This window comes from Daphnia pulex, chromosome 8, assembly GCF_021134715.1.
Source record: "Daphnia pulex isolate KAP4 chromosome 8, ASM2113471v1".
In the NCBI taxonomy this organism is placed as follows: Eukaryota; Metazoa; Arthropoda; class Branchiopoda; order Diplostraca; family Daphniidae; genus Daphnia; species Daphnia pulex.
In genome coordinates, this window is record NC_060024.1 from 13,925,950 (window position 1) to 13,952,485 (window position 26,536).

At 43.2% G+C, this 26,536-nt stretch overlaps 6 protein-coding genes and 1 long non-coding RNA gene across 17 annotated transcripts; 5 read left to right on the forward strand and 2 right to left on the reverse strand.

The window, feature by feature from the left end:
• Positions 1–84: 84 nt before the first annotated feature.
• LOC124201096 (FAST kinase domain-containing protein 4-like) lies at positions 85–2,334 on the reverse strand. The gene is made up of 7 exons (XM_046597542.1): positions 1,939–2,334; positions 1,543–1,878; positions 1,212–1,476; positions 860–1,144; positions 716–802; positions 419–656; positions 85–356 (listed from the first exon to the last, which is right to left on the reverse strand). The coding sequence occupies exons 1-7, from the start codon at positions 2,332–2,334 to the stop codon at positions 143–145; spliced, it is 1,821 nt and encodes a 606-aa protein (XP_046453498.1). The 3' UTR covers positions 85–142.
• Positions 2,335–2,446: 112 nt separating this feature from the next.
• LOC124201100 (protein NATD1-like) lies at positions 2,447–3,421 on the forward strand. The gene is made up of 5 exons (XM_046597546.1): positions 2,447–2,589; positions 2,714–2,879; positions 2,956–3,015; positions 3,077–3,123; positions 3,199–3,421. Exons 2-5 carry the CDS (start codon positions 2,732–2,734, stop codon positions 3,325–3,327), a joined length of 384 nt encoding a protein of 127 aa, XP_046453502.1. The 5' UTR covers positions 2,447–2,589; positions 2,714–2,731; the 3' UTR covers positions 3,328–3,421.
• A 584-nt stretch (positions 3,422–4,005) lies between these two features.
• LOC124201097 (NAD kinase 2, mitochondrial-like) lies at positions 4,006–6,096 on the reverse strand. The gene is made up of 6 exons (XM_046597543.1): positions 5,786–6,096; positions 5,552–5,720; positions 5,182–5,489; positions 4,917–5,123; positions 4,566–4,842; positions 4,006–4,497 (listed from the first exon to the last, which is right to left on the reverse strand). Exons 1-6 carry the CDS (start codon positions 5,867–5,869, stop codon positions 4,262–4,264), a joined length of 1,281 nt encoding a protein of 426 aa, XP_046453499.1. The 5' UTR covers positions 5,870–6,096; the 3' UTR covers positions 4,006–4,261.
• An 83-nt stretch (positions 6,097–6,179) lies between these two features.
• On the forward strand, positions 6,180–10,037 carry LOC124200642 (SWI/SNF complex subunit SMARCC2-like). The gene is made up of 9 exons (XM_046596907.1): positions 6,180–6,293; positions 6,376–6,560; positions 6,629–6,792; positions 6,858–7,008; positions 7,069–7,634; positions 7,700–7,788; positions 7,880–8,023; positions 8,086–9,621; positions 9,702–10,037. Exons 1-9 carry the CDS (start codon positions 6,180–6,182, stop codon positions 10,035–10,037), a joined length of 3,285 nt encoding a protein of 1,094 aa, XP_046452863.1.
• A 1,217-nt stretch (positions 10,038–11,254) lies between these two features.
• LOC124201093 (transient receptor potential cation channel trpm-like) lies at positions 11,255–20,406 on the forward strand. Of its 7 annotated transcripts, none has more exons than XM_046597528.1 (12): positions 11,255–11,571; positions 11,633–11,720; positions 12,894–13,600; positions 13,751–14,242; positions 14,313–14,576; positions 14,646–15,582; positions 15,654–16,988; positions 17,051–17,610; positions 17,703–18,526; positions 18,605–19,037; positions 19,103–19,428; positions 19,499–20,406. In XM_046597528.1, the coding sequence occupies exons 3-12, from the start codon at positions 13,564–13,566 to the stop codon at positions 19,895–19,897; spliced, it is 5,607 nt and encodes a 1,868-aa protein (XP_046453484.1). In that variant the 5' UTR covers positions 11,255–11,571; positions 11,633–11,720; positions 12,894–13,563; the 3' UTR covers positions 19,898–20,406. The 7 variants fall into 7 exon arrangements, with proteins under 7 accessions (XP_046453484.1, XP_046453487.1, XP_046453489.1 ...); XM_046597531.1 differs by lacking the exon at positions 11,633–11,720 and having other exon boundaries at positions 11,255–11,421; positions 12,894–13,338; positions 13,422–13,600; XM_046597534.1 differs by lacking the exons at positions 11,255–11,571; positions 11,633–11,720 and adding an exon at positions 11,748–12,572 and having other exon boundaries at positions 12,894–13,338; positions 13,419–13,600.
• Positions 20,407–20,759: 353 nt separating this feature from the next.
• On the forward strand, positions 20,760–23,869 carry LOC124199645. Of its 3 annotated transcripts, XM_046595554.1 has the most exons (8): positions 20,762–21,276; positions 21,421–21,756; positions 21,830–22,003; positions 22,256–22,440; positions 22,504–22,649; positions 22,707–22,930; positions 23,043–23,396; positions 23,473–23,869. In XM_046595554.1, exons 1-8 carry the CDS (start codon positions 21,055–21,057, stop codon positions 23,572–23,574), a joined length of 1,743 nt encoding a protein of 580 aa, XP_046451510.1. In that variant the 5' UTR covers positions 20,762–21,054; the 3' UTR covers positions 23,575–23,869. The 3 variants fall into 3 exon arrangements, with proteins under 3 accessions (XP_046451509.1, XP_046451510.1, XP_046451508.1); XM_046595553.1 differs by having other exon boundaries at positions 20,760–21,267; positions 21,830–22,440; XM_046595552.1 differs by having other exon boundaries at positions 21,830–22,440.
• A 786-nt stretch (positions 23,870–24,655) lies between these two features.
• LOC124199646 lies at positions 24,656–26,059 on the forward strand. Of its 3 annotated transcripts, none has more exons than XR_006876915.1 (4): positions 24,656–24,713; positions 24,759–24,988; positions 25,343–25,593; positions 25,999–26,059. It is a non-coding gene; the product is annotated as an uncharacterized LOC124199646 (long non-coding RNA). The 3 variants fall into 3 exon arrangements; XR_006876916.1 differs by having other exon boundaries at positions 24,675–24,713; positions 24,769–24,988; XR_006876917.1 differs by having other exon boundaries at positions 24,681–24,718; positions 24,769–24,988.
• The last annotated feature ends 477 nt before the right edge of the window (positions 26,060–26,536 follow it).

Consider the following 26,536-nt stretch of genomic DNA (forward strand, 5'->3'; position numbering starts at 1 on the left):
ATTGAATTACAACTTTTGAACTCAATTTGCATTTGTCATCAAACTTAATTACTACTCCAATAATTTTTTTTTTCACTGAAAATGTACAAGGCCAACACTGTATTCATTCAAAACTGTTATACTACAAACGCGTTTTACATGTTTAATTCCTTGCGGCTGCCATTGCATTGTTAATTAAATTCTGTAGGTATTTGACATTTTTAACTAGATCAGCTTTAGGGTCGAACTCTGTGTGTTTGACTGTGACCACTCGATAGCCTGACTGGGTAAGAAGTCTCTCACGCAATCCTTGAGGTCCTGTACTGAAAGACTTTCCTTTGCACAAATGATTGTAGTTAAGCACTATTACCGCAACCCTAATGTAAGCAAACATATTAATAATAACTAGAGCAAGTCTTAAGTTTTTTCTGGTGTTCACCTTTTGCTATTGTCCGGTAATGCCTTCCCAATATAGTCAGCCAAAGGTAACGGAATTCCCTTGTCGTTCATAATGAACTCGGCATCCACTTCGATACCTAGATCAGTTTGGCCTGTGCGAAAGTGTTTCTCGGCTGGAATGAAATTCGACAGCGTATTGAGAATTTTTTGATTCAAAGTAGATTTGGGACTGTTTAGCGGAACCACGGGAAATCTGAAAGGCAAGCTCGTTGTTAAACCTACAAGTGAGAAAGGATTATTGCAATTTATGGATGGCAAAATCGGGATAAAGTTATACCACTCAGTTTCCATTTCTTCAAGATGGCCATTGCCCAGATCTGGTTGATTTTCATTTGAATTCCTTTGTTGTTCGATGAAGCAGACACTAGGATGACACAAAGCGGTCAACACATGATTATGTTTACGTAAAAGATCATCTTACCAAATATTTCGTGAATAAATACGTCATTCAACACTGATTGACACAATTCGGAATCTAAATGATTAAGTATGGCCAAGGACCACACCAAATCCAATTGAACAGATTTATTCAAACCAGAAAATGCCTTTTTATCTTTTAGTAGACTTGACATTTTCTCCCAAAGTGGTTCCCAGTTTGATGGTAGGAAATCTAAAGCTGCGAGACACAAAGTCAGCGAGAGGATGTCCTGATAACGAACATTGGTCCAATTATGATTAATCCAATCACAGATAGCGTCCAAACAACCTGGGGGGGGGGGAGAGTTTTAATGAAATTACAGAAAAAAATAAATTGTAAATATAAACAAAACAACCTTCATGTCGATATTTGAGTTGACCAAGGCTAGTGAGTAGAGATCCTACCAAAGATGACTTCACTTCAGAATTAAGCTGGGTTACAACATCATCGCATATACGCTCAATCAACACCTGATCGTGAAAAGAAAGGCGGTGTAGGGCAAAAAGGATATCGGAGGAGAGGTGAATAGAAAATTTATCGGAACTCTTGTTAAGGTGATAAGAAAGAGCACGTAACAATGGAGTCGATCTCCTCTGAGTAGCACCCAGTACGGTCAGGATCTTTGAATAAGAAAGAATAAGAAATTTAAAAATAATAATCAAAAGATGCAGTTGTTTGATTTAGACCTTTGTTTGATCTTCTTGGTTGTAGCCTTCTATCAACTCAACCAGGACATCTTCCATTTTGTCAATGAATTTTGTATTGAAATGGTTGGCATGTTTCAACAAGGAAACAAAATCTTTGACTTCAACAATTTCAACCCACCGTCTTTCAATATTGGATACTATGTTTGCCACAACTTTTGTATGCATAGCTGTGTCTTTAATGTCATCATAGAAATAGAGAACTGAAAAGTGTTGAGACACACTTCGCTTTCTCAAATTCCAGAGAATTTCATTTTCAAGAGATATAACAGTATTTGAACTAGGGCTGAACCCTAGCACCAACACACTTTTTAGAGCCTACAGAACAAAATACCTGTTATGTAATCATAAAAGTATAACTGGAAAAATGGCTATTACCTGCAGAATGGCAAACATCCCTACTTGAAAGTTACCTTGGACAATAAGATCTTCTAATTTCTTTTTATCATCCAATTTCTCAAAATCTGACGAAGTGAACCTGCCTTCTGACACCCATCGACTGAGGATATTCATCACATTGATGGCACATTTCCCATTAAAAGTTGGGTCTTTAATAGCCAACAACAATGATTTGGCATCAGTTGCCGACGAAATTTGTTTATCAAGAGCAGTTTTGACCCAAGCCGGTTCGTTTAATAACTGCTCTTCAGCTTTGGTCTGCTTTAAAGACGGATTTGCTGAGGTAGAACACCGTTTTACGGAAGTTTGAACCAATGAGCAGGAACCAGTTATACGAACAATACCGAACTTCACAAGTAATCCAGTGCGAAACATTTTAATTTTCTTAAAAACCGATGAATTGTTTTACTTGTCAAATTTACTAGTTCATCACGCGTTTTCAACGTGAATAGCCAATGGCAGTGCAGGCTGGAAGGAGCACAGTAGCAGACGACGAAATCTGCAAAGTTTTGGCAGCAGCGTTGAAGAAAAACAAGTAAACAACATCTGCTGAATTTGCTCTCATCTCTTTTCGACGCTTTGAAAACGTTGTATACAATCGGGAGATGACCATCAAAGTCTAACATTGAGGTAGGTTTACAGTTATATATCGTTTACACGATGATAATAATGTATAGGATGAATGAAATTTGAGTGATGGCACTGTGTTTATTTGTAATAGTGGCTTACGCGGTGATATATATTTTTTAAATAGATAAATTTGGAAGAACTAATGCTGAGATCAATTTTTCCACGGTTGGTTGCGAGCAAACGGGTGCTTGCTATGAATTGTTCATCACATCGAGAATTTGTTATGGAAGAACTTGAGGTGCATCATGACCATGAAAACTCTAAATTCTGCATCAAGCTTGATGACGAAAGTAAAACCCAAGCAACTTTCTATGTAAAATGATAAGAACAAAAGATTTATTGTTTATTCTGTCTTTTTTTATGTAGATGAGGCTGTGTTGGTGTATGAAAAGAAGCAAGGTATGATAGACATGTATCACACTGAAGGTATGTAAATACATTAATAGGATATCTTTGAAGAAATAAATTTAAATTTAAATTTTTTTAGTTCCAATGGGTTACACTGGTAGAGGGATAGCTGGATTGCTAGCCAAGGTATTTATTTATTTTCTTAATGGTTTCTTTTAAAAGCTAAACCCTATATTCCACCATTTTTGAAATGTGTCTTAGGCTGCTTTTGATCATGCAGTTGAGAAAGAAATGAAAATGAAGTTGACTTGCACGTATTTGCATAACTATTTGCATAATTCTTTGAAAGACGACACAAAAGAAAAGTACTTGAAATTCGTTATTCAGTAGTTCTCAGTTTCGTTGATAGATGGCTCTTACTGCGAATGTTCCGCACATCTTTCAACCTCGAAATCAAGAAAAATACACTTTATTTTCTTTGAAATCAATAAATCGTTTTAATAGCTTTATTAATATATAAAAAATTGTTAATTAAAATACTGTTACATTTTTTTATGTATTGAAGTCATTATTTGGGTATTTTCTGAAATAAAAAAATGCAGTTGGAAAATGTTGATGACGTTTCACGTCCCACTGCGTAGAACAATTTGACAAGCAGCTTTTTCAGGGTGAGTTGGAAGGAAGCAACAGAGCTCTCTACGACTGATTTAAAGCAGGACATAACGTTTCTCGTTCCTTTATTCTTGGTTATAGTTGCTTGAAACTTAAAAAAGTTACCAGAACCAAGTAAAAATGGATCAGGTTATGACTTTTGTTGAACCTGGGCGTCAATTCGCCAAAGATTCTCTTCGTTTGGTTAAGAGGTGCACAAAACCCGACCGCAAAGGTAAAAATGTGTTTTCTGTACATTCTACTTGTCTTCAGTTTAATTTTCCATTGCAAATTGACGGTCATTTCAGAACAAGCAGTAAAAGTAATGTTTTTTTTTGTCTTTTAGAATTCCAAAAGATCGCTATGGCCACAGCTATTGGCTTTGCCATCATGGGTTTCATTGGATTTTTCGTGAAGCTCATCCACATCCCCATCAACAACATCATCGTTGGATCCTAGTACGGTCACTGACTAATCTGAAGAATTCCAAAAGTTTGGTACATTATGTGTAATGGTTCAAAGAAACACATGAAAAATAAAATTGTTTACTCCTTATTAAATGGTTTAAATATATGAAACAAATCTATTGGATGGCATTGACACAAATTAGCTTATCTTTACACATGTGGAACAAAGGGAATTGCTAGAACACAAGTCACTTGAACTAGAGTTTTTAAGGTTCATTTAAAACGACGGTTCTCAACGCATCCTCATCTACAATATCAAGAATAGCGACTGTTCCGTCATTAAAAGAATACGACAGTCCACCATCGATGACTAGGGAAGCGTCAAAACAGCGGGAGCGAATGTTGAGTTGCTTAGCGAATCCTCGAGGTTTCCGCTCTCCCGGTACTGGTAATGTCCCATCCGATAATGAGTCTCGAATTGTGTAACCCATTAAAGCTATCTCTGTAAAAGAAAATCTCATGATTAAAAGGGCTTTTGTTTGTTTGAATAACTGAACAATCAAATAATACCAGGTCCAAAAATGAGGTTATTGTTAAATTTTGCAGTAATCCTATCAATGAGGCGTTGATCCTTATAGTCAATTGGTAAGCGCGTTTCTTCTTGAATCAGTTGCATTAAATCACTGACACTTTGATGCGGAAGCTTGTTGATATTAAAAGTCCAGGAGGTAGATCCTGTTCCAGTCGATACACACAGTCCTGAACTTTTGACTTTAGTACGCTCACTTCCATCCACTGCAAGCTCATAGTAAGACACTCGAGCGGAGAGAGCTTCGCCTATAAATACCTGTACAAGTAAAACGAAAATTTAAAGTTAGTTTTGATTTGATTGAAATAGTGTTTTCAAATTTTATACTGTACTTCGTTGAGAGCTTTCACAGGCAAAATTCGTTTGTTCTTTATGCTTTCTTCTGACTTAGGGACCTCGTCACGGTACTCGGAAATCTCTAAAAATCGGTTTTCTAATTGATTAAGCTGCTGATCATGCAGCTCAACAGGTACATCATAAATTTTATCGCCAATGAGTGTCACGCGGATACGCTTGCGAAAAAGCCAACGGAACTTTCCCTATGAACAACAAAATTTACTATTTGTTTGGAAGAGATAAAAAGGACGAGGAATTAACCTGAAGTAGCTTGTCAATGGCATTCTTGATGTTATTAGAGTATTTCTTCGGGAGGCAGAGGTAGCCTTCGGATCTTGTAGGATCGCTATTAAAACCAATTATCGTCTTCGTAGGATCGTGGATTTTACTTGCACCAAGTAAAAATGTACCATCTCCTCCAGCAGTAAAGATAACATCAGCCCAGTTAATGTTACTTTCATTGTAATCAAAGCGAGTCACAACTTTTGTTTCAATGTTCTTTTGCTCCAAGATACTCTTCACCATGGCTTCACAGTTTTTATGGAGAGTATGATGGTAGAGTAACATATCTAAAGAGAATAAACACTATAAGTATGTATTAAATTAACAACTAAAGTAAAGAAAGAATTACTGTAATCAGATCCTCGCTTTCGTAAGGCGTGCTCCAATTGATTTTCATCAAGATTCTTGTGCCTGAGCTTCTCAAATTCATAGCGAGATAGTTTTGTCAATACCAAGGCTTTTTTTGGAGAAAATGTGGATGCCTCTGATGGGCTCCAACTTCCTACTGAGTTTCTTGACTGGAAAAATTAATAAAAAATGTAGGTTTAAAAAAATTTTCAGAATGAAGTTGGTGTATCCCTACTAGTTTTCTGTACAGCTGTAAATTTCCTATGAAGGATAAGCTCCTTGTCGGCGAACCTTGAGATGCGATTTTTCTCAGAAACATAGCAGCACAACCGTATGGGTCACCGGAAAAATGGTCAGTAAGAGAAAGAAAAATACGTGTCAATCAGTCACGTTATATTTCTATAATATTATCTCTGCCATATTATCAGTTCACCAATAATCTGTTACGTGATTTCAAAACATTGGTTTGGGAACCATCGTACGCAGAAAAACTGAAATAGCCTAGCAGACAAAAAATTATTTCAACTTCCTAACGATAGATGGCTCTGTATAAATAGTGACGGCGTTTGAAACTAAACGACTTCCCTCCCTTGAATGTGAAAGAAGACGCATCAAAAGCATCATCAAAGATGGCTTTCGCACCGAAAAAAGACGGAGGACCAAATTTAAAATTCTACGAGTCTCACGAAACTTTGTTGCTTTTCGAAGGAGTAAAAGCATGGCTTTCAAAAAATTGCAAAAAGGTAAATATTCACCGGCAGCAATCACCGTTTGTCATGTTAATTCTTCGCTGTCATTTGACCGGTTCATTCCCTCTTGTTTCAGTATGTTCAAACAGACCCTCCAACAGCCAAAAGTCTTTCAACTTCCATTACTCAAGTTATCCAGTTTCAAGAAGATACTTATGGCAAAAATGTGGCTAAACCACCTTTGACAAGGATTCCTACAAAATGCTTCCTAGACTTCAGGCCTAATGGCGGCATCTGCCAGATTTTGGCTACTGTTTACAAGTATGTAACTCTTTATTTGTAGCATGCTTCAGTGTTATTGACATTTTTCATATTGATCTTTATAATAGGTATCGTACTGACCATGGATGGAGGCGCATGGATTTTGCTTCTCCTTCCAGAATGGAACGCCACATTGAAATGATGGTTGCGATAGAGAAAGCACTGATTCAAGCCAAATGTCTTGTTCAGCCTAATATTTACATCATGCCAGATGTTGATAAAGGACTTGTCGGTAAGTGCTGTTGTCATATAATAATGCAGTGTTAACAGTTTCATGACCTTTGAATGTCTCACTAGGTAAACTGAAAGAAATTGTCAAAAGGCATCAAGGGTTAATCGCAGAGACTGAAGCTGAAGCAACACATCTTGTTCATTCGGCTGCTGATCCACTCGAAGAAGAGTACGCCCGTCCACTGTTTCGTCGCGATCGCAACACTTTGCTTCATTGGTATACCTCAGTTAAAGCAACAGTTCTGAACCCATGAATATACAACGTGTCATGTCTTAGGTATTACTTCCCAGACTCGTACGACAAGTGGGATACGATCGAATTACCTGTCGATCCTCCAGAGCTCTCAGACTATCTCGAATCTTTGAATGAACCTCACAAAACCTACCGAGTTGCCGCCAACTGGTTGCTGGATTTAGATCAATACAACGAGTGGATGAATGAAGAGGATTACGAAGTCGATGCTAGTGGAAAGAAAAAAGTGCACAAGCTTCGATTGTCCGTTGAGGATTTGATGAGTGGCGGTGACAGTAAACAAAAAGGGAAAACTCCTTCCACTTTGAAACGGAGAAGGTCTCCTTCACCGGCTGGCAGTGGATCGACTAAAGCCGCTGCAACTCCCACAACTGCTGGTGGTGCTGGAAACAAGCGCAAGAGTGTCCGTCCTGCCTTGGGCAAAAAATTCAAAGGTGGCGAAGAGGACAGCGACGATCTTACACGAGACATGGACGATCCTCCCTCAGACACTAATCTCCGCGAAGTCGAAGTGCCAAAGACTCATCCCGTTCCGGGCGGACCTCCTCCAACGGCTATTAAGAAAGATGCCGATTGGATGCCCACTAAAGGTATTATAGATTATTTATTCTTTTGTTAATTGTAGTGTCATTGTTGTATTTTTGATTGAAATTAGGAGCTGCATTGACTGATTTAGATGAAGAAGGTGAAAAGTTGGCAGATATCACATTAGTCACACCACAAGACGATCCGCACGGGCAGCAGGTACTGCTACAACAGGTTATTATTTGGTCGGAAATTTCCAGAACTGTTTCGAGTAACCAGCCGTGTTATTTATTCACCTCCCCCATTTTAGCATGACGATAATGTCACCGACCAAACTCACCACATCATCATTCCCAGCTACGCTGCCTGGTTTGATTACAATTCGATTCACTCGATCGAACGTCGCGCCTTGCCCGAATTTTTCAATGGCAAAAACCGTTCAAAGACTCCAGAGGTAAAATGAAATTTTGGTTTTTCTTTTGTTCAAGTCATACCCATTTGGTCTTTTATTTTCAGGTTTATTTGGCGTATCGTAATTTTATGATCGACACCTATCGCTTGAATCCTACCGAATATTTGACCAGCACTGCGTGTCGACGCAATTTGGCCGGTGACGTTTGCGCCATTATGCGCGTTCACGCCTTTTTGGAGCAGTGGGGACTCGTCAATTACCAGGTGGATGGGGATTCACGCCCGATGCCTGTCGGCCCACCACCCACATCGCACTTTCACATCCTCTCTGACACGCCGTCAGGTCTGCAGCCCGTCAATCCTCCTCGGACAACGCAGCCATCAGCGGCCAAGACTCTGATCGACATGGATAAGAAGACGGCAGCTCGCCAATCCGAAACAGCTCCCGTGGCCAATAATTTCGGCCTGAAACTGGACCAATACAGCCGTAAGAGCTCGTCCGTGTTGAAGAACAAGGCAACCAGAGAGTGGACGGAACAGGAGACGCTGCTCCTGCTCGAGGGTTTGGAACTGTACAAGGACGATTGGAACAAAGTCTGCGAACACGTTGGAACTCGCACCCAGGATGAATGTATTCTCCACTTTCTTCGCCTTCCTATCGAGGATCCATTTTTTGAAGACGTTGAATTGGGTGGCGGCGGAGCTGTTGGACCTTTGGCCTATCAGCCCATTCCGTTCAGCCAGGCCGGCAACCCCATCATGTCGACGGTGGCGTTTTTGGCATCAGTTGTGGATCCACGAGTTGCTGCCGCTGCTGCCAAAGCTGCGATGGAAGAATTCGCCAAGATCAAGGACGAAGTTCCATCGGCCCTGCTGGAAACGCACTTGAAGAACGTCGAAAATGCTCTGAGCGAAGGCAAATCGGACGCCTCGGTGGCCGCTTTGGCCCAATCTGGAATTGCTGGAACAGTTCAAGACAAGGAGGAGGCCGAGAGGGAGAAGGAGAAAGCGGACAAATTGGCCGAAGAGAAGGAAGCCTTGGAGAAGAGCGAAGAGAAGAAGGAGGCTGATAAAAAGGTGGAAGAAAAGAAAGAAGCAGAGAAGAAGGAAGGTGAGAAAGAGGAGTCGACTAGCGCTGAAGGCAGCAAGGAGCCAGAGAAAGAAAAGACGGCCACTGAAAGTGAGGAAGACAAAGCTGAGAAGATGGACGTGGACAACGCGACCGTCAAAGACGCCAAGGAAGACGGTGAAGGAGCCAAAGAATCGGCTGCAAAGGAATCTGAAACTAAGGAGCCCGAAATCAAGGAGGAGAAGATGGACGTTGACGAAACCAAGAAAGACAAGGAAACCACCGAAGAAGACAAGGAGAAATCCGCCGAGGCTGCAGCCGCTCTGGCCGCCGCAAATGAGAAACAGAAATTGGTCAAAGACGCTCAGTTGCAAGCGGCTGCTGCGGCTTCGCTTTCCGCGGCTGCCGTCAAGGCACGCCACCTGGCCGCGGCCGAGGAACGTAAAATCAAATCTCTGGTTGCCCTTTTGGTCGAGACGCAAATGAAGAAATTGGAAATCAAATTGAGGCATTTTGAAGAACTCGAAGCCATGATGGATCGCGAAAGAGAAACTTTGGAATACCAACGACAGGTACATTGTTTTCTCGTCTTTTTTATTTTGGGTCACTTGACCGACATTTTTTCCCCCTTTTTTTCATTCATCATTTTTAGGCATTGCTGCAAGAGCGCCAGGCTTTCCACTTGGAGCAGCTGCGGGCGGCCGAGGCCCGAGCTCGTCAACAAGCTCAAGTGCAACTGCAGCAGCAGCAGATGCAGCAGGCTCAGATGCAACAACAGCAGCAGCAGCAACAACAGCAACACATTCAACCGATCCCCATGATCCCGCCCGTGCAATTGCCCATCGGCCCACCTCCTTCGGTAGCCACTGCCGGCTACACGGGCAGCTCGCCGCTTCCCCCACAAATCCAACCCAGTCCGCAACCGCATTTGCCACCGCCAACAACACCTGTCCCGTCATCCGAAATCCCGACAACTCTATCAGTTTAAAACATCATCCAGCACACACATTTAATTGTCGTCCGCCATTTTTTCGTCGTCATTTCACTCGCCATGTTTTCTATAATTTTTCTCTTCCCCCACTCATTTTCATCATCGATTTTTCATTCCTTTTTTTATTTCTAATTTTCAATAATAATAATAGAAATCAGGAATCATTTGAAACTGCGTTCGCCTGGTTGCCATGTTTGAAAAGGGAAAAGAGGACGGTGTCATTCGACCACTAGCAACAACCAACCGCCCGGTTACTCGGCTGCCGATTTATCTGGGGCTAGTTGGTGGTGGTGGTCGCGTGTCATGTTTAACTTTTTAAGGTTAGGTGATCTGAGTGGATGCGGGGGTCTAGCCGATGGAGTCATCGTCGATTCAGAATCGAATAAAGAAAAGGAGAAGAATAACACGACGCCTCTTAATTAATGAGACTCGACTTTTGTGCTTGATAGGAAATGAGGTTTCGTGTGTCCAGGGGAAACCGAACTGGATTGAAGAAACCCGTGATGCCTTGCCGTTCCACAAATTGTATCCAATGTCCGATCCGGCTATAGTCGACCGCTATTTATTGGCTATAGAACATCACGATCGTGTGCTTGATAAACTGGAACGACACACGAGCAGAGAGCGAAGAATCCCTTTGCAAACTTCCGTGGGATCAACGTCAACAACCCATGCGAGAGCCGTCGCAGTCGGTGGGAAATTGCTCAGCAGTAATCAATCGCGTATTCAAGGCTCCGATAAAAAACCGAACAATACACTAGCTGCTGTTTCTTTTATTTGCCTGGCCACTCTCTGTACGTGCAGAAAACAATTCGACTCTTCCAGACTTTTCTTGACTGCACGTATCATTGTAGCTACAGTCCAGACGAGTCGACCTCCGGATTATTGAACCCTACATCTCATAATGTTTCAGCTCTTTCGCAACGGTTAATCAACTCGTCTTGGCTCTAAACACAAGCTCGAGGTCGCTCGAGCTAGTACATATATTGTGTATCAAGAAAAGACAATGAACAACTGGGGCTGCTGAAATTCCTCATTTACAAAAGGATGCCAAGTGCGCAGTTTGGAATCGAAATAAATATTTGCGACTTTGAGTTCAGCCCTTGTTGCTTTGTTTCGAACCGAAAGAAACAAACAGAAATTGAGGAATTTTGCTGGCAATGGACCAATTGGCGGCATAGAGCAACTTTAGATGGCAAAGGCATTGGCCGGCCTGTTTATGCTGCAGACGCTTTTCACTAGTCGGTTGCGTTGTTTTCCCCGAAAGTTTCGAAACTTTGGTCGTGTGTGTGGGTGACGTCAGGCGAGCTGGAGCGTGCGGAAGTTGTGTGGCTTCTTGCAACTGTCCCTTTGAAAATTCCCGACTCGATTTTGTGCCTAGGTTAGTGATTATCTTGTTATCAATTCTTTTCCAGTCGCTCATTCATGAGACGCTTTGGCGATCCTTTGTTGTGATGCTTTCCTTGCCGGCGTTACTGTGACGACTAGAACTTTAGCTTAAAGGTTTATATTCAGATACACCAACAAAAAAGTATGTAAATTGTGTTTGTTTTTTGTCTGGCCAATTCTTTTATCTAGTTTTTTTTATCTAGATTATTATTCACAATCCTATGTAAGCCCAAAAAGCTTTATGTGTCTGTTTCACTTTTCTGAGGGTCAATGTTGAGTGCATTCAGCAAGGTAACTAACTCTATTTGATTCGATTAGACTTGCAATAGATAGCAGGAGCTCTTCGAAAGTCCTAGGTTGTGCACTAATGTGTACTCAATTAAGGTAGGACCCCCTACTGTGTATGATCCAATTACGAACAGGAGACATATACTTTGGCAACTAGTTTGAGCAGCTCCACTTGTTCAAATTGCATTGATTGCAACTTTCAGAGGGAAAAGAGGATTGGAAATGCAAGTGCTCTATTAGAATTGCTGGTGATTGTTCTGGAAATGTTCAATTTCGTTCTTTCCACCGACTTTGGCGTGCTATTGAAAAAGCTCCTTCAAGTGAAAGGGATTATATTGCCGCCGTAACTGGTTGCTGGGGTCCGTCTAGAAATTTTGGTAGGACTTCGTCGTTGGTTCCTTTTTTTAGAACTGTAGCAGCAGCAACCGTCATGACGAGATTACGCTCGTACGTATCACATGGCTATACACATTATTATCCACTTCTTTTTCCACCTTTCATTCTTTCCACCTTGCGCCGTGCCGACCCTTTTGAACGGAGCGAAAAGCCAAAAGAAGGAAAAAAGGAAAAGAAACGAGCTGTAAGGGAGATGTGCATCATAAAAGAGGAACGTTCAGTCGCGACCGTAGCTCACAAGGCTCTTGGCTCACGATCGAGTCTGTTGTGCGGCATTTTCGTTTTGAGTTTGGGCCGCGTAGCCGAGAGCAACAGTTTTGTTAACGATTTTTTCGTATTCTCGAGGTTCTATGAAATAACGTTGTTTTAGTCGGCGGTTTTTCTGTGTTTAAAAAGCTTCTCAATTTGACCCGAATCTTTTTGTCTATCTAGTGTGACCTAAATCAACGACTTTCTCACGTGAGTTTTTTTATTTTGTTTGTTATTTCGTTCTGACTGTATTTGAACGTTCGATTTCGACTGATCCGTCGGGTCATGGCGCTGTGCAAAGAAGTTTTGAAGGTTGAAACCGAAAAGAAACACATTCGCTCGATCGATCACGTTACTACTACTGTGGTGATGGAGCAGATTTCCCCTCTGATTTTCTCTGTCTACTCGGTTTTCGTTTTTAATTAGGAAACTTTTGCGTTTGGAAATCGAGTCGCTGTAGTAGTCGGACCGAGCCACTCGGCAGTCGCCTTAATATCTATCTCATCTATTTGCTTATTCATTTCGTATTAGTCTAGTAGGAGGAGTTGTTGCTGTTCTTGGTGCTGTCTGGTGCTCGAGAGAAAGTTGCTGCTCTTTGTTGTTGGCTGCTGTCGTTTTTATGGTCAGTCCAAGTGGATGATCAGAGCAGACAAAAGAAGAAGAAGAGAAGAGAAGTGAAAGAATGCTGATGGGCTTCCGCCGCTACTGGACGACGTCTTTGCCAGAACAGGCGTCCACCACCACCACCGCCACCGCTACCACCACACCAGAAAACCAATCCGTGCCAGGATCCTGCTGTCTTTGCACTTTGAGCAGCAGGGAGAAACCGCCATAGAGAAGAAGAAGAAGAAAGAAAAAGAAACTTGCGACGGACGCTATCGATCCATCCGCAGATTCTTCCATCCTTTCGCTACCCGACAGCGTCTTTTATTATTTTGCTGCTACTACCCACCCCACCGGCCTCATCTTCTATTCTGTTCGTCCCTCCTTTTTTTTCTTCCTTTGCACTTTTAACTTGAGCCAAACTTTTGGTTTTCTCCATTTTCTTTGATCAAGAAGAAGAATCTGAATTCTGAAACCGTTTGCTGTGCTCTTCCGCCCGACGGACCGCCCCCCTTCATCTCTCGGCCACTGTCAGCGGGACAGACGTTGGTGGTCCGGCCTCGTGCAAAAAAGTTCTAGTCATTTCAGCCAGGCCGTGATGGCGTCATCCAGCCCTTCGGCCGCTCATACGCCAGGTTTGTTATTTATCACGTTCGCACTATCCCCCCATTATTATTATCTCACTTTAGAAAAGAAGATGAGAAAGAAAGCGCACACACGTGTTTCTGCATAAATGAGAGTGTGTCATGCTCACGGCATTTCTTCCTTGTTGTTGTTGGATTCAGATGTGAAAGGAGTGCAGCCGCTGGGCGTCGGTGGTGGCCCTGCCATGCCTCCACCTTTACTGCGGCCGGGTGATCCCCTCTGGGTGGAGCAGTCGTTTAGCAAACGGGATTGCTCCCGTTTCGTCACCAGCACCAAAGAAGTTTCCCTGTGCGCTTGCGGCCAAACGTGGGCCTACCACAAGACTCACGGCGTCGACAGCGTCGGAGAGCCGGGTGAAACCTGGGCACCGGCTTTTCACACGACCAGCAGCCCCACCGATGCCTACGGCACCATCGACTTCCTGGGAGGCCCTCATCCCAACAAGGCCCAGTTCATCCGCCTGGGATTTGACTCGCGATCCGACCTCATTCTCCAGCTCCTGACTCGCGAGTGGGGACTGGAATTGCCCAAACTCATCATCTCGGTCCACGGAGGCAAAGCCAATTTCGAACTCAATCCGCGTCTCAAGCGCATCCTTCGCAAGGGACTTTTGAGGGCCGCCAAAACCACCGGTATGTCATATTTATTCCTAATTAGATTTGATGCGCAATTTAAAAGTTTATCTTTTCATATTTCCAATAGGTGCTTGGATCCTGACGGGTGGGACCAGTACGGGAGTGACTCGACATGTTGGCGACGCTTTGATATCGGAACGGTCGCCTCGACTGAGAGGGGGCCGCGTCGTCAGTATCGGCGTCGCTCCCTGGGGTGTGGTGGAAAATCGAGCGTCATTGATCGGCCGGAAGAAGGATGTTGCCTACCAATCCATCGATCATCCGCGTTCGAAATTCGCTGCTCTCAACAACCGACACGCCTATTTTCTGCTGGCCGATAACGGGACAGTCGGTCGGTTAAACACATTTACTCCCCGGGTTTTATTTGGATTTGAAAATTGTCTTTTTGAAAATATGACAGGTCGGTACGGAGCGGAGATTGCCCTGCGGAGGAAACTGGAGAAATACATATCCAGCCAACGGCTTCCGGCTCGAACTAATTGTTCTATTCCCGTCGTCTGCTTGGTCGTCGAAGGAGGGATGCACACCATCAGGACGGTGCTGGAATACGTGACGGATTCGCCACCTGTTCCGGTTGTTGTGGTGGAAGGGTCAGGCCGGGCCGCCGATCTGATTGCCTTTGCGCACAAATACGCGACAGAGACGGGCGAATCGTCGACTGTGCTGGACGGGATGCGAGAACAACTCTTGGCCGCCATCCAGCGCACATTTCACGTCCATCAGTCTCAGGCCGACAAGTTGTTGGCCGAGCTCCTCCAATGCGTCAAGAAGAAAAACCTCATCACCATTTTCCGGCCGTCGGACAACACGGCCACTTCGGACGTCATCGGCGACGGCCACGAATTGGACCACTCGATCCTGAGTGCCCTTTTCCGCGCCCGTCACTTGTCGGCAGCCGAGCAACTTTGTTTGGCCTTGGCCTGGAATCGAGTCGACATTGCCCGTTCCGAGATCTTCGTCTACGGCCAAGAATGGGCCGATGGAGCCCTGGAAGAAGCCATGATGGAAGCCTTGGTGAAGAATCGCGTTGACTTTGTCAAATTGCTGTTGGAGACGGGAGTGCAAATGGCCAGATTTCTAACCATCGCCCGACTGGAGGAACTCTACAACTCGAAACAAGGGCCGGCCAACACGCTGAGGTACATCGTTCGTGACGTCCGTCCGCACATGCCGCGCAATTATTCCTTCACTCTGATCGATATCGGACTGGTCATCAACAAGTTGATGGGCGGTGCCTATCGATCTTCCTACACCCGGCGAAAGTTCCGCCACAACTACACCGTCTTGATGAAGAAACCGACGCCCATCGTCCAGAGTGCCTTGGCCCGCGTCTACAGGTATTTCCGGTTTTTCCTGGGTTTCAAGTTTGTGAACGCCATTTAACACGTTTTTTAATTGTCTGATGTAGCAATCACGTCCTGCGCAACGGAGGCAACAATCAGAGTCTAATGGACGAGAGCCAATGTCACGCCGAGGCTTCGTTCACTTTGTTTTCCCAGCAGCCGTTCAATGAACTTCTCATCTGGTCCGTGTTGACCAAACGCCAAGACATGGCCAAATTGATGTGGCACCATGGCGAGGAGGCACTGGCCAAAGCCTTGATTGCCAGCAAACTCTACCGGGCCATGGCCAGTGAAGCGGCCGACGACGATTTGGAGGTGGAAATCTACGACGAGTTGCGCAGTTATGCGGCCGAATTCGATCGCGAGGCTCTCGAGTTGCTCGACTATTGTTACCGTCAAGATGACGACCTCGCCATGCAATTGCTGACCTGTGAATTGTCTAATTGGTCCAGGCAGACCTGCCTGAGGTTGGCCTTTGCCTGTCACCACCGGGAACTGCTGGCCCATCCATGTTCTCAGCTCATCCTGGGCGACTTGTGGCTGGGAGGATTGCGGACTCGTCGCTCGACCAACTTGAAAATTGTCCTGGCCATCCTGTGCCCGCCACTGATTCTTCGTTTGGAATTCAAATCGAAAGAAGAGCTCCAACTGATGCCCCAGACGGAAGAGGAGCACATGATCGACCTGAAAGACGAAGGGCGAGACAACAACACGAGCAGCGACCATTCGTCGTCCAATTCTTCATCCGCTTCCTCCTCTCCGTCCAGTTCGCCGAGATCCGAGCGGAGTGCCAGCGCCAGGTCGAGGCGCAGCGTCAACGAAGGGGTCGAGATGAACGCGGGCGGTGGCACCGGAAGCGGCGTCCGCCAACGGCTTCATTCCGGCTCGTCGACCCTGGCCCTGGCCGCCAGTACCCTGCCCATCATCGAGAAGGACGAGCTAAACGGAGAGAACAACACGAGCAAAGAACAGATCGTCTACGAGGTGGTCGATCCGGGCGTCATTTACGAGCGTCGCCGGATGCGTCAGTTGCGGATCAAGAGGAAATTCTACGAATTCTACGCGGCGCCCATCACGAAATTCTGGTCCTGGTCCATGGCCTATTTCTTCTTCCTGATTGTTTACACGTACACGATGCTGATCCGGACGCCTGCGACGCCCGAGTGGAACGAGTACTACGTCATCCTGCATATGGCCAGTTTTGGCGGCGAGAAAGTGCGCGAGATCATGTCCAGCGAGCCGGTCAAACTCAGTCACAAGATATCCGTCTGGGCGTCGGGCGTGTGGAATTGCTGCGACGCCTTTTTCGTCATTGAATTCTTCATCGCCATGGTGTTTCGCTTGCAGGAAGACACGCTGGAAATTGGTCGTGTCCTCTACTGTCTCAACATTGTCTTTTGGTATGATGTCCGGCTTCATGTCAATTTTCCGGCTCAAAATAACATTTGCATCATTTATTCAGGTACATAAGAATTTTGCGGATTCTTCAAGTTTCAAAGTTCCTCGGCCCTTTCGTGACGATGATTGGTCGCATGTTGGAGAAGATGATTTATTACATCACGTTGATGTTGGTGGTGCTCATGTCGTACGGCGTCTTCCGTCAGTCGGTCCTGTTCCCGCACGAGGAATTTTCCTGGTTCTCGGTCCGCGACATCTTCTTCAAACCTTATTTCATGATCTACGGAGAATTGTTCGCCGGCGACATTGACCCGCCTTGCGGCAACGGAACCAAAGCGGACGGCTCCTACGATCCGGAAATGCCTCCTTGCGAGACGGGACGCTGGCTCAACCCGCTCCTGATGACGTGCTACTTGCTGGTGGCCAACATTTTGCTTCTCAATTTGCTCATCGCCGTTTTCAATTCCATTTTCCTGCGCACCAACGTCTTCTCCCACCAAATTTGGAAATTCAACCGATTCAACGTCGTCATGGAGTACGAGCAGAAGCCGGCCCTCCCGCCGCCCCTCATCATCTTCTCCCATTTGTATCTACTCGTCAAGTGGTGCCGAAGATGTTCCAAAGGTAACAAAATCAATTGACAATCTATTTAAGCGAAATTTTTCCAGTTGTAACTTGAAATTTTCTTTTTGTTTCATCTCTTTTCATTGAAACAGGAATGAAGGATTCCTACGACTACGGATTGAAACTCTTTTTGGACAAGGACGACCTGGAAAGGTTGTACGATTTCGAAGAAGAGTCGATGGAAGGTTTGGTCCGTGAGAGAGAAGCCAAACAGCATCAAAGTACGGACGAAAGGGTCCGGCTGATTGGCGAACGATTGGACGCCATGGGATCCAAGATTGAAGACTCGTATCAGAAATCCGCCCAACACACTGACGGCCTGCAATCGCTGGATTTCCGTCTGATGCGGCTGGAAGAAGTGGCGGAGCAAACGAATGCTTCCCTGGCCGTCATCCATCGGTTCATGTCTTTCCAACGGAGCGTCCGATCGACCGACGGAGACAACCTGCAATTGTCCCCTACCAGAAACAGGCGCTCCTTCAAGTCGTCGCCCAACGTGGCCGTTCCTCCTCAGCCACTGACGGTCGAAGATTTTCGACGTCATTTGACGACTGTCGATCCATCAGTGGAGCGCAGCCATTTGGGTGGTAGGCGGTCCAGCTGTGCAGCTTTCGACCCTGATGATGATTGCCCGTCTAATGTCATGATGCCGGTGCAGATCCATCAAGTAGTTGAGCCTCAAGATCTGGCCATGCTCCGATCGCTGGGCAGCGCTGTTGTAGGGGGCAGTATCAGCCATCTTCGACGTCGCTCTGTCAGTGAGACGTCCAAAGACGGCGTCAACATTCTCCAGTCGATGGAAACGGACGCCCCTGGCCGGGAAGGGCCCAGCATCTTTGAACCATCAGTTGGGCGACATGTAGCACTTGGTCGTGCATCTAGCTCACCTTGGCCAGAGGTCCCACCGTCCCCCAAGGTAGACACACATTCATCACTTTTTCATTAACGAAGACATGATTTAATTGTAATTTTTCCATTTCATTTCTACTTTAAGCGGGTCGGCCGGATCAAAGAGGAAGATGACGAGCTGGGCACCACCAGCCTGGCCATAGCGTCCTACAATTCCAGCGAGCGCTCCATCAGTCAGATGTTGAGTACGCCCATTGACGACGGAGATGAAGAGTTGACGGAAGTCTTTGAACAACATTCGAATGATTTGCTGGACGACACGATAGTCGATGCCAGCAGCAATGTTCTTTTACTAGGACCGGAAACCAGCAGCTCACCTCCTCATTATCACCGATCGTACAGCGTCGGAGCGGGAGTCATCCCCCAGTCCGGTGCCGTTTCTGCCGGAGGAGAAGCCATTGGCATCAAACGTTTCCGCAATTGGTCCGGTACAGACGTCGGTTTCAGTCCTCGCAGCAGTCGACGTCAAAGACATAAAAGTCCTCCGCCTTTTGAAGATGATAAAAAATTGGGTCCAGGTAATTTCAAATGACACGTGGCCGGAATTTCTTGGCTAACCATTTTCTTGGTTTATTGTCGACAGATCAATCGGACCAACCGGTACGCCGGACGCGTTTGCAGTCGATGCACTCGTATTCCCCTCCAGGCACGACCACGACGGCCGTTGTGGATCAGCAACAACCTCCGCCCAAGATCAACATTATTCCGGCTGGGCAAGGTCTTCCGCGTAGCAAGTCGGGTGGCGCTGCCCCTCGGCTATCCACCACCATACATCCGCCGGCCGCTGCCAAAGTGGAAGCCGAAGCCGAACATTTGCGGGAAATCGAAAGACAAGATTATCAAATGATGGAAGGAATTACCCGTCGTCGACTTCATCGTGACTCTGAAGACTTGGATAATTCTTTAGAGGTGAAATATTATGACATTGTATTGTGTTTCGGCCTTAAATAATTTAAAATTGATTGGCTTTTCCCTTCAGGACTTGTGTAACGTGCCGATTCCGCTAGAAGAGGCCCTGGACAGTTTCGACGAGTCTCCAGAAATCGAACAAGATGCCGTCAATTTCCTGGTTGGAGAAAAGCTGCTGGAACGCAAAGAAGAAGACGAAGGGATACGAGATCAGTCACCCAAAAAACTATTGACTTCAAAGGTGTTGGCGAAAGCGAGCAGCGAACCACCGCCCGATGGTCACGCCAAACTAAGGATCCTGACGCCTTCACGGCCCCTTTTAAAGATGACCGTCAGCAATCCATTGACAGACGAACACGAAACAGCCCAGTCTAACCTCACCCGATCTGTCGGTAACATTCGCGCTTTGTCGCATGGTCATTTGAGGCCGGAGGAAGACGTCACAATCATCGTCGAAGACGAGTGTTGAAGGAAAGGTTTGATTCAAATTATTTTTAAATTGACTATAAATGGGGGGCGCGTGCGTGTGTGTTGCTTCGAGAAAAAGTTGTTTTCCCACCTAACCAGAGTTCGCCAAGTTCTTTTTAGCTTCAATTGTTTCCCCTGCGTGCCAATTCCCAATTATTTGTGTGGACAATCCCTCCCGCCCCTTTTTGCTTATTAATGAATTAGTGAAATTGTTGTGTCGCCGTTGTGTTACTATATGTACGGGCGTTTTTATTTTGTCACCGTACGGGCAGTGTTATATTTTCATTTATTAGGATAATCAATGTTAGAGAGCGTGATGAACCAATCAAAAAAAGACAAAAAAAAAAATATTAATTAACAAATGGTGTTTAGGTCAATTTTTAGATTCCTCTAGGTGTATTTTCCATTGGAACGATTTTGTTAGAAAAAGAAACGGAAAAAAAAGAAGCAGTATTTTATTGACTGTAGGTTCCCGGTGCGCGCGCAAATAAACTTATCTTGCTGGTTTCATATACATTTCTTCGTGTTTTCTCTAGTGCTCCTGTTTGCAAATAATTATTCAATTAAAAAAAAAGACACACAAAAAGACGCGCTCCAAATCAGCCAAGGTAGTTCTCCGGACAAGTTTCTTGAAGAGTCCAAAAACAACTGACTGAAAATGGGCTCTCTCTTTTTTCCTTTTGAAAGCAACATCATACCAACGTTTGAATTACAGGAAAAGGTTGAGGTCGGCTCGACCTTTTTTTTTAATTCTTCTTAAACTAGACGTAAGATTGGCGTTCAGTTTAAGCTGGGACCTTCCTTTACCCTTGGACTGAATTGTTTTTACACACTTTGTTTTCTCAAAGTTGTTAAACCTCCGAATCATCGAAAATCTTCTCTGAAGCGAAGAAGGAAAATCACAAATATACGACAGACGACGCAGACGACGGATCAAAAGTTAGACGTAATCGTTCGCATCACGTGACGTCAACAGTCATCACGAATCACTAGCGCCACCTGCGATTGTTTTGGAAACTTCCAGCATTAGATTTTTATTGTCAACGAGTAAACACGTCTTTTTTTCTCTTCTCTCTTAAATTTTCGATGAACTATTCTCTATTCTGTGGTTATTGAACAAAAGCTTTGGCTTACTACAAGTCTTTTTTAGACAAAGAAATGTCCAACCAATTACACCCGATTCACAGTCTTTTCAAGTTCAATGCTGAAAGTAGAGAAAGCAAATGTATGGTCAGCGGCTGCCGAGATTCATTCAAAGGCAAAAAGACGACCAATCTAATACGACATGCAGAAAATAAACACTTGGAGGAATATGTTCATTTGATGGCAGCGCATAATAAAAACAAGGCTCAACCAAACACTAAAAAGACTGTGAGAAGTGTGAGTACAGAACTTCCGATTAGTTAAAACTAATGCATTCTTTTAAAACATGTCCTTTTAACAGTGGAGAAAAGCAGGATACATGAAATTATTGTAATGTTTCTTGTATTGATTTATATGTAAGCCGGTTTATCTTTTTTTTAGGAAGGAATGCAACTGAGGTCTTATTGCAAAAAGGTTGTTAAAGAAAAACCAGCAACAAAACATGAACAAAATAAGGAAAGGTCAAGATTATATTCCAAAGCATACAGAGAAAGAATAAAGTTAATGAAGAAACAAACAGAAGACAAACTTAAGAATTCATCTGATGGTGATCCGACGTCGTTAATCGAGGGACTTTCAATGCAACAGTTACATGCTACCAATCTGGATCCTGTTTGTCCGATTCCAATGACTTTAGAGAAAAATTCTCAAATGCAACTACAACCTGCTGCTCTGGATTCCCAACAAAATCAATTAACTGTTTACCCAAACTGGCAGGTAAAGATTAATTCATTCGTAGTTCATTTATCTGTTGCCACTAATATCCTTGCTTGTGATTTGGGGGAGCCAGGAAACCAACAGAATCTCAGATTTGAATGATAACTTATTCAGTGAAACAAACAATAATTCAATCAGTTCTGCTACAATTCCACAACCCAGTCCATGCAGCTTTTCCAAAGCCATGTCAGATACAACAGTCCTACTGGAACCGAATCATTCTGAAGCCAACGAAATTCCCAATGGAGTAAGAATTCAAGATGTTCCACCCCTCGTACCAATATATGAATCATTCCAAGAAGCGTCCTTCCCCACGGATTATGCCCCAGTTGAAATATTTTACCAGCCCTACCCCGCAAACATCCCAATTGAGGATAACTCGTTGGAATCATCTATTACTCAAGTAGTTCTTTCTCCAGAAGCCCAGATAATGCTCAGCGAGCAGATGCGGAAACATGTTCAACTTCTTACTCAAATGCATTTGATCACTGCTCAACAGTCAGATTTGAAACCTGTAACGGAAGGTTGCCATTCTATGCTTCAAGAACTAGTTCCCCTAAAGGAACGAATGGAAATCGCCAATCTAGATGAAGCTCTTGATTTAGTCAAACGTTGGGAGACTGTCGTGACAAAAGCCTCGTCTGAAGAACTCCGTAAATATCAGAGACAAGTCGTCAACTACGGGTACGATTTGCATACAAAAAAGTTTGCTTTTAAATGTATTAATTTTTCACCCTTTTACCACAGAAAAAAGAAGAAATTTTTGAAGTGTTCAGGAAAAAATCTGGAACGTTTCCCATTCAACCCGAAAATGGTAGAAATGATGGCTGAAAGTCGAATCTTCATTTACCCTGAACTCCTTCCTACACTTGCCATCTTTCAAGCAGAACGAGGTTGGTAATTTAAGTGGTTCTTTATTACACATGAATTTTATTTTGATATTCGAACAGGTCCATCATGCAGGATGTCACCGCACGAAGATCAGCTCATTGCAATGGGGATCGAACGATTTACTCCTTTTAATGAAGATTATTTTTCAGGTTCTCAGAAGTCGATGAGCCTTTTAATATGCTCCATGATTTCTCAATACATTCTTCCCCACCGGACGGCTAAAGAGATTAAAGCTCGTATTAAATCCAAGTGCCTTCCCACATCACCTGATAACCCCATCAAAGTAGGAATAGTTTTATTTATTTATTTTTTATTTAAACAAAAATTTAAGGCTTTTGAAATATCTGAAGATGGATGTATTTTTATTTCTGTTTTGTTTCTGTTCTGGGTTTTAGTTTTACCTGGAAAACCAAGAGGCCCCATCTGTACACCACGTTATCCAGCCGTTTGATCGCTACTCAACAAGAAAACTGAGTGAAATCCCGTCGTTTTTATTGCCGAGCCGTTGGCGAGAATTTTTTAGCTTCAGCAACGCGGTTGATAGTTTACAAAATCAGCCAGAACAAAATATCGGTCGCATCCCTCCAAGTCCAAATACATCCTCTGAGACACACATTGCGAGAATCCCCCTTAACGGTCCCGAGGTTCGTCAGAAAAGATTTGTTCCTGCGTCTACTTCAAGAAAACTTAAATCGCCCAGCAAATATGAGAAAAAAACTCGTGACCAGCGCCGCCACAAAACTATTTCTGTAAGTCAAATCAAAATATTACAAATTTAACTGTTGTGAACAATCCGAAATTGTATTTTGTTAAATTGTTATGCAGAAAAAGCGACGATTCGTACAGCCGCACGAAATAGAAATTGAACTTGAAGAGATATTTATTGAAAACATCAAAACCGAATTCGACAAAGGAGAGAATTTTTAAAAATAATTCTCTCCCCAAACTCCCCAGTACTGACGTACTGGCCAGTTCTAACTAATCAAACCTGTGTCTTTTACATTACCTTTCGAATTTTGCTCACGTATTGCCTAAGTCAGTTTTGAGTCGTTGTTTTACATGGTTAAAGTTAACCCTCATAGAGAAATTATTCCTTCTTAATTTCATATATTCTGTTACATAATACTTTTATGTGTGCAGTGTAAACTATGGGAAGTAACCACAAAGGAAATGTGTACATTTTCTAAATAAGTTCACTGAATAAAGGTTAAATAAGTGAAAATGTAAAAACGTGCAGGAAGGAACGCGAAAGGCAACTAGCCTACAAGTAGCCTATCATCAATTCTTTCATTAAACATCGTCGTTCTGCTGAATGCTTCATCCTGTCAATACAGGTAAAACCCATAATAGCTTAGTCACAATTTGATTGCATATTTATGTTAAATACTTATTGGAATATTTCCTTTAGATTCAACATGACTGTTTCAAACACAGAAAACCGTTGCTGCTGCTGCCTTACAGCCACAGGCAGGAAAATTATTCTTTTCTTCCGAAAATTGCAAGTTTTATTTTATGTCTGGACCCCCCTTAGATAGGGGGTATCTCATCAGATTTATTTGTACGTGATGTGTATCTAATTATTCATTTATCTATCTCGTGAGTCGTGATGTTAAGCTTCGGAAAAAGAGTCCAAAATACATCTTTTCTTCCATGTTCCATCCGTTCCGTACAGTCAAACGTGGTAATCGTGAGGGAATCTTTTGGCTGTCGGTAGGTGGCTAAAATGGTGGTTTGTCCCCCAGCCACCAGGTGACGCGAGTCTCTTCGTGAGGACGAAATATTTGCCATTTGTTTCCGAGACGCTGACTGAAAGTGTATTCCAAATTCATTACGGAATTGCGGTGTCGATCTACATTTTCAGCCATGAAATGGTAATAATAGTTTGGACTTTGGATTTCTTAAATTTAATTAATCTTTGACGTCTCTGTCTGAATTTACAGGCAATCTGGCATAGAATTTCACTTGGCCAAATGTGATGACGTGGGTCGAAACTGCTGTCCATTTTGTCGAAATGTCGGACATTGTTAGCTGTACGTCTCATCTCGTGCAGAAACACTTCAGACCTAGTAAAGTAATTTTGTTGGATCAATTTCCCTGCAATAATGTAGTAGGTTTTATTAGTTGATTTTCAGGTCGGAAATGGAGATCCCTTTGCTCAACTGTTGCAGAAATTTAGAAAACGACAAAGTCTGAGCTTCATGGCTGTAGTATCATTAATGTGGTTTTGTTGCAGCCAGCTGGTGAAAGGTGTGATCGAGTCATGGTTGAGTTGCAGCTTCTTCATGCAGTTTATCGAGCTGGTGCTATCCCAAGTGTAACTGCAGGAAAACTTCTTGAATTGGTAATTTAATTTGATTGATATTATTGGTTGTAACTTGGGAAATCTTGTGTTTTTTTTTTTTTGTTTTTTTTTTAAATTTTGCATTCAACTGATAGTTAATCGCTACAGATTTAGTTAATGACTAGAGAGTAGACCCCTTTGCTTCTCTGTTGCAATTATGAGTTAAGACCATTATGGAAATGTGGATTACATTTGTTTTTTTCAAGTTGGAAAACTTGACAACTACAAATTCCTTTGTAAGATTTATCAAGGTTATTCTGAGAGATTGTATAGTTTAACTTCATACTTCTGTTGATTTTTTATGTCACATGAGATTCTGTTCCTTGTTAGTAACTTGTTTTTGTTTTTCAATAGCCAGGTGAAGTCTGCGCTTCTTTGTTGCAGTCTAATGTGCATGGATTCGCTGCAGTCATCCAGTGAAAGGTGTGATTAAATTGAGCTGTTGCATGCAGTCTTTGGTGCTGATGTAGTCCTGGAGTGTGGGAGAGTCCCATGCTTCAAGTCTTCTGGGATCAGCTATATCTAAGTTGACGCTGGATCATGCTGCATTGTGGTTGCCGAAATGTTGGACATCGAGTAGAACTGCAAGAAGACTCCTTGAAATGGTAATTTGATAAAACTTATAAGTTCTAACTTGGGAAGTATCATGCTTGGACTACTATAATTGCTTACATTGTTTAATTTTAACATTTGGGGATTTCATCATGTCAACAGCTCTTTCCTTTGATCATATGTAAATTGAGTTATGGATTGTTTAAGGGGAATTGGTTAACAAGATAGGCAGATACTGTAGAAGAATGTTTTTGTTTCGCTGCAGAGCACTACAAATTTCAAATGAATTTGTATTGAAATCTTAAATGAGTATTCTAGTTTAATGTAAATTTTTGTTTAAACTATAGTTATCAGATAGTGTTGCCATAGAATATTTGGGTGAACTCCATTTGAAGTGATTTTTTTATTTTATACAAAATTTCCATTGATCAAACATTATAATTTCTTTTTGGTCATAGGTTTATGTTTTAGCAGTGATGTTGCTGTCCAATATGGCATATGTTGTTGCAGCCTATACTGGTGAAAGATTTTTTGCATCGAGTTATGCTGTTGCTGTTCCTTGGTGCCGGACTGCTGGTGTTGTCCACAAAAGTTACATCCATTTTTAATTGTTATTTGTGTCTATGCAGTTAACCGTTTATATGTTGAAAAAGGAACAGAAAAGTTCCTTGGTGTTGTGCTACATAAGTTACATCCAGTATTTTGTTTAATTGCTATTTGCGCTATGAAGTTAACCGTTTATATGTTTAGAATGAAAAAAAAATAGTAATACGGGGAATTTTTACGTTGAACAAATAATAAACATGCCTTCGCGATTGGGAAACCAGCGAGGAGGAGATTGTTGGGGGGTGGGGGTCAATTGATTTTCGTTAACTAGAAGAAGTCATGGTTTGTTTTAATAAGGTAGAAATGAAATCCTTTGTCTATCACATCCATATACCTACCTATATAACCACATCTATTCCTCAAACCCCATAACTTCCACCAACATCCATT

What these genes read in the sequence shown, in the direction of transcription:
- LOC124201096 (XM_046597542.1), bottom strand. Translation starts at nt 2,334, where the DNA reads ATGTTTCGCACTGGATTACTTGTGAAGTTCGGTATTGTTCGTATAACT. An exon ending in ACCAAGAAGATCAAACAAAG is followed by an intron (nt 1,477 to 1,542) that starts GTCTAAATCAAA and finishes TCTTATTCAAAG; the next exon opens with ATCCTGACCGTACTGGGTGC. An exon ending in TTACCGGACAATAGCAAAAG is followed by an intron (nt 357 to 418) that starts GTGAACACCAGA and finishes TGCTTACATTAG; the next exon opens with GGTTGCGGTAATAGTGCTTA.
- LOC124201100 (XM_046597546.1), top strand. Translation starts at nt 2,732, where the DNA reads ATGCTGAGATCAATTTTTCCACGGTTGGTTGCGAGCAAACGGGTGCTT. An exon ending in AGACATGTATCACACTGAAG is followed by an intron (nt 3,016 to 3,076) that starts GTATGTAAATAC and finishes AAATTTTTTTAG; the next exon opens with TTCCAATGGGTTACACTGGT. An exon ending in TAGCTGGATTGCTAGCCAAG is followed by an intron (nt 3,124 to 3,198) that starts GTATTTATTTAT and finishes AATGTGTCTTAG; the next exon opens with GCTGCTTTTGATCATGCAGT.
- LOC124201097 (XM_046597543.1), bottom strand. Translation starts at nt 5,869, where the DNA reads ATGTTTCTGAGAAAAATCGCATCTCAAGGTTCGCCGACAAGGAGCTTA. An exon ending in AAAGCGAGGATCTGATTACA is followed by an intron (nt 5,490 to 5,551) that starts GTAATTCTTTCT and finishes TATTCTCTTTAG; the next exon opens with ATATGTTACTCTACCATCAT. An exon ending in TAACCTCATTTTTGGACCTG is followed by an intron (nt 4,498 to 4,565) that starts GTATTATTTGAT and finishes TTTCTTTTACAG; the next exon opens with AGATAGCTTTAATGGGTTAC.
- LOC124200642 (XM_046596907.1), top strand. Translation starts at nt 6,180, where the DNA reads ATGGCTTTCGCACCGAAAAAAGACGGAGGACCAAATTTAAAATTCTAC. An exon ending in ATTTTGGCTACTGTTTACAA is followed by an intron (nt 6,561 to 6,628) that starts GTATGTAACTCT and finishes TCTTTATAATAG; the next exon opens with GTATCGTACTGACCATGGAT. An exon ending in CTTTGGAATACCAACGACAG is followed by an intron (nt 9,622 to 9,701) that starts GTACATTGTTTT and finishes CATCATTTTTAG; the next exon opens with GCATTGCTGCAAGAGCGCCA.
- LOC124201093 (XM_046597528.1), top strand. Translation starts at nt 13,564, where the DNA reads ATGGCGTCATCCAGCCCTTCGGCCGCTCATACGCCAG. An exon ending in GAGGGCCGCCAAAACCACCG is followed by an intron (nt 14,243 to 14,312) that starts GTATGTCATATT and finishes TATTTCCAATAG; the next exon opens with GTGCTTGGATCCTGACGGGT. An exon ending in TGTCTCAACATTGTCTTTTG is followed by an intron (nt 16,989 to 17,050) that starts GTATGATGTCCG and finishes TCATTTATTCAG; the next exon opens with GTACATAAGAATTTTGCGGA.
- LOC124199645 (XM_046595552.1), top strand. Translation starts at nt 21,055, where the DNA reads ATGTCCAACCAATTACACCCGATTCACAGTCTTTTCAAGTTCAATGCT. An exon ending in CTAAAAAGACTGTGAGAAGT is followed by an intron (nt 21,277 to 21,420) that starts GTGAGTACAGAA and finishes TCTTTTTTTTAG; the next exon opens with GAAGGAATGCAACTGAGGTC. An exon ending in CTGTTTACCCAAACTGGCAG is followed by an intron (nt 21,757 to 21,829) that starts GTAAAGATTAAT and finishes TGGGGGAGCCAG; the next exon opens with GAAACCAACAGAATCTCAGA.